Source organism: Cydia strobilella, chromosome Z (genome assembly GCF_947568885.1).
Source record: "Cydia strobilella chromosome Z, ilCydStro3.1, whole genome shotgun sequence".
NCBI classification, from domain to species: Eukaryota; Metazoa; Arthropoda; class Insecta; order Lepidoptera; family Tortricidae; genus Cydia; species Cydia strobilella.
In genome coordinates this window covers 29,667,248-29,679,426 of record NC_086068.1, presented here as the reverse complement: position 1 = coordinate 29,679,426, position 12,179 = coordinate 29,667,248, and the positions used below count along the sequence as shown (strand labels likewise).

Sequence of the window (12,179 nt, the reverse complement as noted above, 5' to 3'; positions counted from 1 at the left end):
TCAAATTACTTTCCCCACTAGTGGATAAAATGCGTATTTCCCCGCTTGTTTTAAAGGATAAAAGACAACTTTCCGAGCTAGTGAGGGGAAAAAAAGATAATAATAGTTGGAACTAAGCCATTCACGTTACCAGTAAAGTTATTATGATTGAGAAATAAGTCTGTGATTTGTTGATTTGTACTCTCCGGGCTCTGGGTAACCTTTTAATTCTATTAGCTAATTTGTTATCAAAAAGAATATCATATCAGTGTGAAATTACTTAATAATAAAGTAGCATAAAATAGTTTTAGTCTTAAAACTGACTTCTGCTAGAAAATCACCGTGCAACTTCGTAACCAACCATATGAGATAAGTGTTAGACCTATATTTACTACTTCACACTAGGCCATGTTTATATAGATTATTTATCTCCACCCAAGAAATATAGGAAATAATTCATTCAAATTACCATTATGACAGAAAATATACATACTTATGATTTTGATATAAACTGGTTATTAAATTTGAAATAAGCTCCAGATAACCTCTTACCTTCATTAGTCAATCTGCAGTCTAAAGAGAATAGGTACTTATAGTAGTGTCAGATAAATAAAGTAAGATAAGGTAACTAGAAACATACTTTATTATCAAAAATGAAAATAAGACTATATTATTAATAATTTATTTTTAATTATACAAGTTACTTTAAACCACTAAAATTTCGTTCTACCTATGCATATGACATTCGTATTCTTGAGTTGATTCACTTGTAAATTCCTTTCATCTTGTATTCCATATCAAATGATTAAAATCAATCCTGAAAAGAAAGCAACATCATGTTATATTATCCGTAAAAATATTTTGTGTTTCTCTTCAACTACTGGGTAAAAAGAAAATACTTAGAATAAGCAGCTTTAAATTAATGTACAAAAGTAACTTGAGTGTTGTACTACTAATAAGCTGTTAGGTATGCCTAATTATGTCAAAAATGTTATTGCCAAATTGAGCCTGGACTGCCTGGGTATGAAAGAAAAACTGCTGCAGAAAGGTATGAACTTTGCTTCATAGCCAGAGCCAGTTCACAGCTTAAAGGTAAAGGCATGGTAAAGGTAATGCCTTGGGCTCTGAAAGTAATAAGCGACAAGTATTAAACTAATAAGATAACTTACCGGCAATGTATCTCCCAGTTTGATTTCGGCTTTAGCTTGGAAAGCACAACTTGGCCATTGAACAATCGTGGTCAGAGATTTAACTTGAAAGTGCCATGAAAATAATTAAGATAACCATAGCGATTACGTTCTGTTATTTTATAGTTGGTGCAACGCATTTTTTTTAGCAATCGATAAGACCCCCACGTAAAAAGTTGTATTTTAAATCAATTGCAAAATACACCTGCGATCACTTAAAATACACCTGCGATCACTTAAAATTCGGGCTCTCGAAAATGATAAAATGTAATAATTTTCGGGCAAACATTATAGGTCAACCACAGACCTAAAATTTATGCTTATGTCATCCTAGTTCTGTGAGGTCAACCAAAAAAGGGGAAAGATTTTTGAGGTTTTATAATCGGCGCGGCGAATGATGATTCCTATGACAGTTCCGCCAATTAGCTTTTGGATAGACTTTATTTAAAAAATAATTGAAGAAATAGGTTTTTACCGTCTTTATATTACTTAATTGTTACAAATAAAAAATGTGTTAAAATACCAAAAAAAGTCCAAAAACATTTAACATTGACAGTTACTCCATACAAAAATGAACTGTCAGTAGGAATCAAAGAGTATAATAGTATATGTATTGGTAGGAATCATCATTCGCCGCGCCGATATTAATAATCGGGTTTTAAGTTTTGGGATATGCGATAGACACCTAACCGCCTTGATAAGGTTTGAAGTCTACAAGTAAATAATTACTTAATTCAAAATGAGTATTATTTATTTATTTTACCCGGGCGAAACCGGGTTCTCATCTAGTAAATTATAAACTGAAATTGATTTCATATATTTATTTTTTTGTATATAATTTTGTTCTTTTATTGTGTTAGTAATCTGTCTTATGTACAATAAAGTGTTTACACACATACATACATATACGAAAGAAACAGTGACCAAGTGACAGTTTTGTTAGCTATGTTTTGTAAAGCAGTTTAAAGATCATTACTTTTTTCCATGGAACTTATACGACATAGTATGTAAAACTTCTTATTTGCTATTAGCTATGTCGGGCTCCTAAGCTTATATATCACCTACCGTTCCTCATTTATTGTGGTCGCCACCTACTACAATTATCCGTCAAGTCATGAAGCTTCAAACAGCTGCAGGAGCGTTTTCATCTCGATAACTTTTCTTCTCTGGGCGTAATATGTCTGCCCAGAACTCCCAGAAGTGAGTCACGAGTGAGCATTAGGTTAGGGTACAATCGCGCTCAAAGGAGAGGCAGGTACCTACTGTTGAAGTACAATGTCTGTAACTTTTTAATTGTCTTTAATTCGCTCTAGATACTCTATGGCCGTTGCGATGGTTCAGCTGTGTGAAATAGATTTGGTAAAAATATAAGAATGTAAAACTGTATTAATAAAGAAGATAAAAATAAAACTAAGATAATAAGAAGATGGGTTTTATTCCATGAATAATCAACACCTACAGGTTGGCCTCCATGGCTGCTATTGGAAAGGATAACTTAGCTCCACGTGATTACATACTTTGACTTCTTAAAACGTTGGTAGAGATTGTTAATTATACAGAATACGATGTTACTTACTCTTATAACGACGGTGACGGGAGCACTAGTCTCAAGCAGCTGCCTCGCGGCCGCGACCCGGCCCGTCTCCCTGTCGACGACGACCATCTCCCGCTTGTCGCCCGTCACCGTGTAGTACAGCGGGGCGTTTATGCCGACGTCCTGGTCCACGGCTGCGATCGGCCCGGGCGCGGTGTTGAGGATAGTACCCTACAATGTGCACAATTTAACCTGTCGGTCGTTTCGGGACTTGAACTCATAAAATAAGGTTTTGTTTGATAGGTATTGTATTAAGGAACTAGGAAGTTATAAGTTATAACTATTGAATCATCTACTATATTGATAATATTTTCTTTTCCTGATCACCCATAATAGGGATGATGACACATGTTAAATTTTATAACAAAACTAGTAATATAGATAGCAAATGAGCAATTTATCACAATAATGTGGATATTAAAATAATATATTTTGAAACTTTCAAGTCCTGTATTTTTGTATTAAAATACAGGACTTGAAAGTTTCAAAATTTAAGTAGTTTTTTAACTTCCAAAACTGAAAAAAAGTAAGGGTACCATTCGATCAAAAAAGATTGTAAGGCAACTTTATACATAAACGCAATGTTTCACCGACAAAAACGCATTTTTCTTGTTTTGCATATACATTCAAAATGGGCTCTCAGTGACCTTGACGTCACTTATCGTTTTCTTAGGAGCGTTTCGCGAGTGACGTACGACTGTCGGACTTTGACCATCATTTCTGACTTGTATTGCTTTAATGCATTGGGTCCCATATTATACAGTACAGAGCTCCCTGCGCTCAGAAAAAAAATTCTGGCATATTAGTTTGGACATTTGGGTCAAGATTGGTGTCGTTATCAGGTAACTAGATGATGCCCGATTCATTCCCCATACCAGTTTTTTAGGGTTCCGTAGGAAAATATGACGCAATACTTAAAATAATAAACTTTTAGTAGTAACGAAATGCAAACAAACCCTCACATTCTCATATTTTTGTATTAAACTTGGTTTATAAAAAATACTGTCCGAAAGCCCATTTAATGCAGATTCTAAAACATTAATAATAAATATAAATTTGATTATTTTTAATGTAAAATAAAATATTGATAGTACTGCGACGTTCGTCAGCGCAATGTAGGGGACGGCAAAAAGACCATAGATCCACAGCTTTCATAATATCTATAAATTAAAGTGCTTACAATAATATCATAATTATTCTTTCATTCTTTTTTATTATTATTTTTTTTTTACTATTCTCTTTATTTGGGGGCACGCCAGTGCCCCCGCCAAGTCGAGCAAAACAAGGACGCACGGCCGTACCATCCTTTTCTCGAAGCCACTCAGGCCATTTTCAACTTTCTGTAATTTTTTCATAGTTTAAGCTAGAACCCTGAATTTTCAGTAACGTATAGAGCATAACATGATTTAGATATATTCTCAATAACATGTAATTTTAACATGTAGTTGAAGAATTATTGCATGTCAAAGTTCCTTAATTTTGTCACTGACACACTCACTCACGATCATCATAATTCTAAGGTACTTCTAGCAGACCCACAAGCTTTAAATTTGGAACGTAATTAGTTTTTAGCGTATTAAGCCAATAAAAACTTAAAATTAATGCAATATCAGTCACGTTTTAAAGATACAAGTAAGTTTGTAATCCTATATAAATATATGCGATAACAAAGTTACGTTTGCAGTTTCTACAATTAATAGGTTAAGTATGAGGTACGTTACGTTGTACGATGTGCGATATCTTTATTTTTTAATACATATAATGACTTGGCATCGCACACACTGCTTTACTCGTACCGTAATTACCGTACTCGTAAATATATGTGTAATGCTCAAACTGCATGTGATTAGCGCTAGTTCAATTATAATTATTTTTAATAGTTGACGATTATCCTTATGTCATTATGCAGCCGTGCGATTGCGATGACCTAGTCATTATACGTATTAAAAATAAAGATATCTAATATTGATACGACTTTAACACCCCCTGGCACTGACTAAAATACCGACTTGGTTTCACCATAGAGTAACTTATACTAGAGCGGTACTGTCATAGTAAATTTTGTAACCCCAGTAAATTCATTGCCATCTGTCGACACACTTTAAAACTAAAAATGAAGATTTATAAAAATACGATAAAATGTATTTAAATATGGATAAATGATTTTTTTTATTTGCATTAATTATTGTCATGATTTTGACCCATGTTCTTTCACTAATATGCGTTTAAATTTATAAATAACAAATGAAACCGTCAACGCCATCTATACGACAGTAGGCCAAAGCTAGTAGCGCCCTCTGAACGAGAATCAAATTTACTTGTATTCAATCACATTTAGAAACGGGTCTATCGCGAATTTATTTTGTTACCTTTATTTACCGACGTTTCGACACAGGTTTCACTGGTCGTGGTCGCGGCTAACTGACGTCCCAGCAAAATGTCAAAACAGAGATTTGTGTGACTACCCCACGAAAAGTGCATTTAAAGTTCGAGGTAGACATCACATTTTCAAACCACCCACTACACATAAAAGTTAATTATTGTCAATAGTCCGACACACAACACTCACAACATCCGCGCACACATCCGAAGATAGATCCCTTGGCTTTAACTTCTGGATCACTGGTCCCCAAGTTGCCGATAAGTTAAAACCATCTTCCCTATTAAAATTTCTGGGGTGCTTCTTGATTTCAATCGCTTCTCGCACAACTCGAGGATAATAATGGCGTTCAGTGGAGACAACTTTTGGTTTATGAAGCTCAATCCAGTGATTTGCGCCGCATGTAAGTAGATGTTCGGCGATCGCGGACCTGTTTACTTGGCGATTTTTTACTGCCGCTATGTGTTCTTTCACTCTCTCTTGCACACTTCGTTTGGTTTGACCAATGTACACACTTCCGCAACTACACTCTATTTTGTAAACGCCCGGATTTTGGTACGGAATGACATATTTTGGACTGCATAAAAGATCTGCTACTTTGAATAACGGCTTGTATACAGCCTTGATGGAGAATTTCTTAAGTACTGCTCCTACTTTGTCCGTTATCCCTTTCACATATGGTAAGAACGCTGGTTGTCTGTTGACCTCTGGATGTCTTTCCGTTCTCTTCGGCTTGCGTTTCATCCCCCCTCGGTATCCATTCTTTTCCAGTACAGCTTTGACATGCGCTAATTCACCGTCCAGGTGCTCAGGGTCACATAAGTCATGTGCCCTGTTCACCAAGGACGTGATCACGGATTGTAGGTGCCTTGGGTGATGATGAGAGGATGCCTGTAAGTATCTGTCGGTATGCGTAGGTTTTCTGTATACAGAGTGTGCCAAGGTGCCGTCCGATCTCACCATCAGTTTGACATCCAGAAAAGGTAAGGATCTGTCACATTCTATTTCATGTGTGAATTTCACTCTTGAGTGGATGGAGTTTAGATGCTCGGTGTAACTTTTGACGGTATCGTTATTCCCCTTAAAAATGCAGAAAATATCGTCCACGTACCTCTTCCACATTGCAATGACGTTAGGGATAACGGACAAAGTAGGAGCAGTACTTAAGAAATTCTCCATCAAGGCTGTATACAAGCCGTTATTCAAAGTAGCAGATCTTTTACGCAGTCCAAAATATGTCATTCCGTACCAAAATCCGGGCGTTTACAAAATAGAGTGTAGTTGCGGAAGTGTGTACATTGGTCAAACCAAACGAAGTGTGCAAGAGAGAGTGAAAGAACACATAGCGGCAGTAAAAAATCGCCAAGTAAACAAGTCCGCGATCGCCGAACATCTACTTACATGCGGCGCAAATCACTGGATTGAGCTTCATAAACCAAAAGTTGTCTCCACTGAACGCCATTATTATCCTCGAGTTGTGCGAGAAGCGATTGAAATCAAGAAGCACCCCAGAAATTTTAATAGGGAAGATGGTTTTAACTTATCGGCAACTTGGGGACCAGTGATCCAGAAGTTAAAGCCAAGGGATCTATCTTCGGATGTGTGCGCGGATGTTGTGAGTGTTGTGTGTCGGACTATTGACAATAATTAACTTTTATGTGTAGTGGGTGGTTTGAAAATGTGATGTCTACCTCGAACTTTAAATGCACTTTTCGTGGGGTAGTCACACAAATCTCTGTTTTGACATTTTGCTGGGACGTCAGTTAGCCGCGACCACGACCAGTGAAACCTGTGTCGAAACGTCGGTAAATAAAGGTAACAAAATAAATTCGCGATAGACCCGTTTCTAAATGTGATTTAATATGTGTTTAAACCGCGAAAGTTTTAAATGTTATATTGCAAATTTACTTGATTTTCGAGGCACGTTTTTTCCTTAGACTGTATCCATCTATTACGGAGTTATATCTATCTTTGGTTTTACATTACATCTCAAAACTTTTTTGTAGTTGAAGAATTGCGTTGAGAGACTGGCATCTTTTTACATGTAATGTTTTGATGGGATTTATTCTTCTTCTTAAGTTAGGCATTTTATAATATGAATATAAAAGTAAAATATAAAAACACTTACAAAACAATAAAAAATACATATAAACAACCTCCTCCTCCGCCTCCCACATTATAAAAGACCTAACCTAGGGTTTCGCCAGCAGCGGAGCAGGGCACAAGCTGCCGGTGGTCAGAGCCGCAGAGTGAGGAACCAACGTACTATACCTACGCGCCGTGTCCAAAACCACCGCCTTCTGCATCTGACCCTTGATCCAACCACCCAGCGAGAGTCTCTTTAGGTGTTGGTCGAGTCGAGACTCTTCGCTATGAGACCGTTCGCTGACACGACTATCGGAACAATGATCGTCCAGTCAACATCCCACATGGCGGTAATCTCGTGAGCCAAGTCTAGGTACTTGCTGGATTTGTTCTTCTCGGCTTTGACGTCGGCGAGCACGGTCCGCCGGCGCTGCGATCGGTCTATTAGCACGATGTCAAGCTTATTGGCAACAATAGCCCTGTCAGTGATGATAGACCGATCCTAATAGAGAACTGGCGCAGGTGAGTACTTGTAGTACGGCACTTAAGGTCCACAAGGCCTAACAAGACGTGGATTTTGGTAGACCAACCTCGGGTTAAAGATATTTTATTTGTCTCAAAAGAAATATTACATTTCACTTAATGAGATAGTAATACATGCAAAAATTATGTTGGCTACTGAGCGTTAACAGTAATGCAAAATACATATTATGTTTTTTAGAGGGACAGTAATAACAAAATGAGCAAAACAATAAAAACTGACATAAGCTAATTAACAGATAATAACTTCTTGTGGTGTTTTTATATTCCCAAGTGTGCGATTCTAAAACATGTGGCGGGTAGGCATAGATTCTTTTGTTCCCGGCTTAAGGCGATAACGTGTTGCCGTTTGTCAGGGCCGGATTTAGATGGCTGAAATATTATCTAAAATAAATGTTTTTAGTTTGTTTTTGAAAATGTTGAAAGTCGGTGCATTCTTAATATTTGGTGGTAAATCATTGTACATGCGCGCTCCCTGATATGTTACGTTTTTTGTGCCAAAATTTTTTGTTCGTATAAATGGTAGGGATAACTTATTTGCGCTACGCAGGTTTCTCTTTCCGCTCTCCTCATTTGTTTTGAAAGCAGTTTGACAGTGCATGGTTTTATTAAGGATTTTTTTAATTAGTAATATAGTATTATAAGTGTATAGTTGTTTGAGGCTCATTAGTTTAGATTTGAAATAAACTGTATTAGTCGGGGTTAAGTAGTCGTAATTCAACAATAGTTTTATTATTTTGTTTTGGGCAATTTGGAGAGAATGAAGATTTGTTTTCGCGGCACAGCCCCATATCTCAATCAGGTAATTAAGGTGCGATTTGACTAGTGAGTTATATATATTAAATTTAACAGTGGGGGGAATGAATTTGACTATGTTTCTTATTGAACCCATGATGCTAGACAATTTTGATTTTATTTTATCTATATGTGCCTTCCACGTTAGACCGCTATCCAAAATCAAGCCGATGTATTTTTCCTGTGTTGATTGGTTGATGGTAATATTGTTGATTGATAATGGGGTATGATTACGTATTGTTTTATTTTTAGCTTTGAATATGATGTATGAGGTTTTAGAAGTGTTAATTGTAAGCAAATTACATTGAAACCAATTATGCAGAACGTTAAGATCATCTTGAGCTAGTTTTACCATGTCAGTAATTGAGTTTCCATAATAAAAAACACACGTATCATCCGCATAAAGCGATATCTCACCGTTAAGTTTAAGCGTGCTTATATTGTTAATATATATTAGAAATAAAAGCGGTCCTAGAATCGATCCTTGTGGCACGCCGTAGGTAATAGGTTGTGCTGTGCTTTGGTAATTACCTATTTTAACTACTTGAAGCCGATTGGAAAGATATGACGCAAACATTTTGAGAGCATTGCCGGTGACACCGATGCTAGAAAGCTTTTGAAGTAGTATCGGGTGACTTACCGTATCAAAGGCCTTTTTAAGATCGATAAATACGCCAAGAACAATGTTTTTAGCATCTATAGGTATACTAGATTTTATTTTAGTCACTAGGTCAACAGTTGCAGATAATGTGTTAGATTTGTTGCGGAAGCCGTATTGACGTTCAAAAAGAAAACCTATACCATTCAAATACTTATCCAGGCGATTGTATAGAACCCTTTCGAAGATTTTTGAAATCACCGGCAAAACCGATATTGGACGGTAGTTCCCAGGGTCGGTCTTTGGGCCTGATTTGTGAATTGGGCTAACCTTTGCCACTTTTAATTCGTCCGGAAAAACTGCATCTTTTAAGCATTTGTTGAGGCAATTTGTAATTTCCTCGAGGATGTGAACTTTCAAACATTTTATGCTTTTTGTGCTAATCTCGTCAATACCTGCACTGGTGACAACCTAAAGATAGAAAACTCATCTCTTGTAAATGGGTCTTTAAAAAGAAAACCAATGCTGATGGAAGTCTTGACAAATATAAAGCCCGACTTATAGCGAGAGGCTATACACAAGAAAAAGGGTTAGACTACGATGAAACGTTCAGTCCTGTTGCTAGGATGGCGACCATACGCTCAATTCTAAGCATTGCAGCAAATGAAAGTCTAGCTCTCACTCAATTCGATGTGGCCACTGCATTCCTAAACGGTTCATTAAGTGAAGATATCTACATGCACCAACCAGAAGGTTATAATGATGGCACAAATCGAGTTTGTAAATTGAAGAAATGTTTATACGGTCTCAAACAAGCACCAAGATGCTGGAACAAATGCATTGTTGACTACTTGAAATCAATCGGATTTAAGCAATGTGACATGGAACCATGTTTGTTTATTCGGAACAGAAACGGAAACAAAATAATAATGGGACTCTATGTTGATGATGGCTTGATCGCCTCTACTAATCAGAAGGAATCTGAAAAGTTTCTAAACGAACTGAAGAGAAAATTCAAGATTACAACAAAGCCAGCTTCTTACTTTCTTGGATTAGAGATCATAAATGAAAAGGATGGTTCCATAAAGGTTTCTCAGAAACACTACGTAAACAAGCTTTTAGAAAAGTTTGGCATGAGTGATTGCAAGGCTGTCAGCACTCCAATCATCAATCCGTATCAATCAAGTCAGATACGGAAAAAGACAATGATGTCAGATTCCCTTATCGAGAAGCTGTCGGTGCACTGGCATACCTAATGACAGGATACGTGACTTGTAGCACCATTATCGACATACCAATTCTCAGGATCTACTAAGGTTGTTACTGTTCCGTTAATCTCAACTTGCATCAGAGTAAGGTTCAAGTTTGTATTAATAGCTTCGCTTGTCGATGGTTTAACTTTGGGAGGTTTGCCATCCGAAATCCATTTGCGACATTGTTTGACATTATGTCCGAAAAGTTTACAATACCCGCATTTCTTCTTTGTTTTGCGTGTGAAATTCAGTGCGACTAGCGCTTGTGCTTCAGAAGTCTCCGATTCTTTATTCGTCAATGACCTTTCGTAACTGCAGATTTGAGCTGTTAAATTTTCTATGTTACGATCCTTTTTAGTCATAAGCATCCAGCTTGACTTGAACGGGAAGTAACTATCGTCGAGAAGTGTTTCTAGAATCTTGCAAATAAGTAAGATTTCTGGAAGTTCATGCTTGTCCTTTTGTAGTTCGACCTTGAGTTCATGCCATATATTTTTGAGCTTAGATATGTGCATTGACATGTCGTGAAGGGGATCCTTGCGAAAGCTGAAGAAACTGTAGCATAAATTGTAGCTTTTATCCACAGACGTGCCGTCAAATAGGGTGTGTAGCTCATCCCAAATTTGTTTCGCACTGGTTAATCTCATAACTTTTTGTAGAGTAATGTCTGACATATTAGCCATTAAAATAAGCATAGCTGCACTATCCGACTTATTATATTCTTGTAGAGCTTCTTGATAAGTTGCCATGACAGCGGCGGTTGCTGTAGAATCTGGTTGAGTTGGTGACTTTAGATTGCCGTTGATAGCATCTAGTCCTCCAGGAGTACCTGTTAGCAGTAACAGTACCTTGCAGCGCCATGTTGTCCAATTTTCTTTACCTTCTAAACGACCAATATCAATTTTGCATCTTGTTGACGAAGTTGACATATTGACGGTTCTTGTTAGAATTTGTTTTGAAAAAATTTGAAAACTGCTAACTTATTTTTGAATAAAATATTCACGTTATCGACGTTATTTATTTTTCTTCGCTCATTATCAATATAATTAATGAATTTTATTAAAATAAACCACTTTCTGCTACCATGTTAATGTGGATCGATTATTTCAAAAAAAACATTGAAATAATCGATCCACATTAACAGTATAGACAGTCAGTTAATTCAGAACCTGCAACCGAGACACAGGAGAGTAGGAAAGTAAACCTTGTAAACGGTGATGCAGGTGAAAATGATAGTTTTGGCAATACCTTCACTATAGCAGATGACTCAGTCTGGAAAAATGTGCGGTACAGGAGAGGGCGGATGTCTAACACACCCTCCGATGGAGTTCGTAGTGGTACTGAAGGAGTGTCCGCGGGTGACAATCATGCTGGCAGCGACAGGCGTGGTAGCAGTGCTAACGGACGCATAGTGGGCCGAGCAGGCGCCGAAGGTGTCGTATGCCGTGGCACGGCTCCGCCCGGCACAACTTCCTTATCTGCCGCGGAGTGTCTGCAACAACTGCATCTGTGCTACGTCGAGCAGAGAACTACGGTGGAACAAGTGCGGGAGCATCTGAACACTATCTGTGAAAGTGATGTGTGTACGGTTGAATCCCTTAAGTCCCGTGGGAACTATTCGTCATTTAAACTTGGAGTGCCCACAAAGTTCTCTGAGCTTGTGCTGTCAGCTAATAACTGGGCCGAAGGAATATGTGTTGTGTTGGCGACAGAACTTTCGTTCGGGCCGGGGGAAAACCCGCGTCAGCGGGCCGCTCCCGGCATAAAA

General features: G+C 37.6%; 1 protein-coding gene across 1 annotated transcript in view; it reads right to left on the bottom strand.

The window, feature by feature from the left end:
• Nucleotides 1–12,179, bottom strand: part of LOC134754223 (protocadherin-23) — a 95,650-nt gene that overhangs the window by 31,773 nt on the left and 51,698 nt on the right. The window contains exon 6 of the mRNA XM_063690394.1: nucleotides 2,743–2,931. Within this exon, the coding sequence (XP_063546464.1) occupies nucleotides 2,743–2,931 (189 nt within the window). The remainder of the gene's footprint in view (nucleotides 1–2,742; nucleotides 2,932–12,179) is intronic.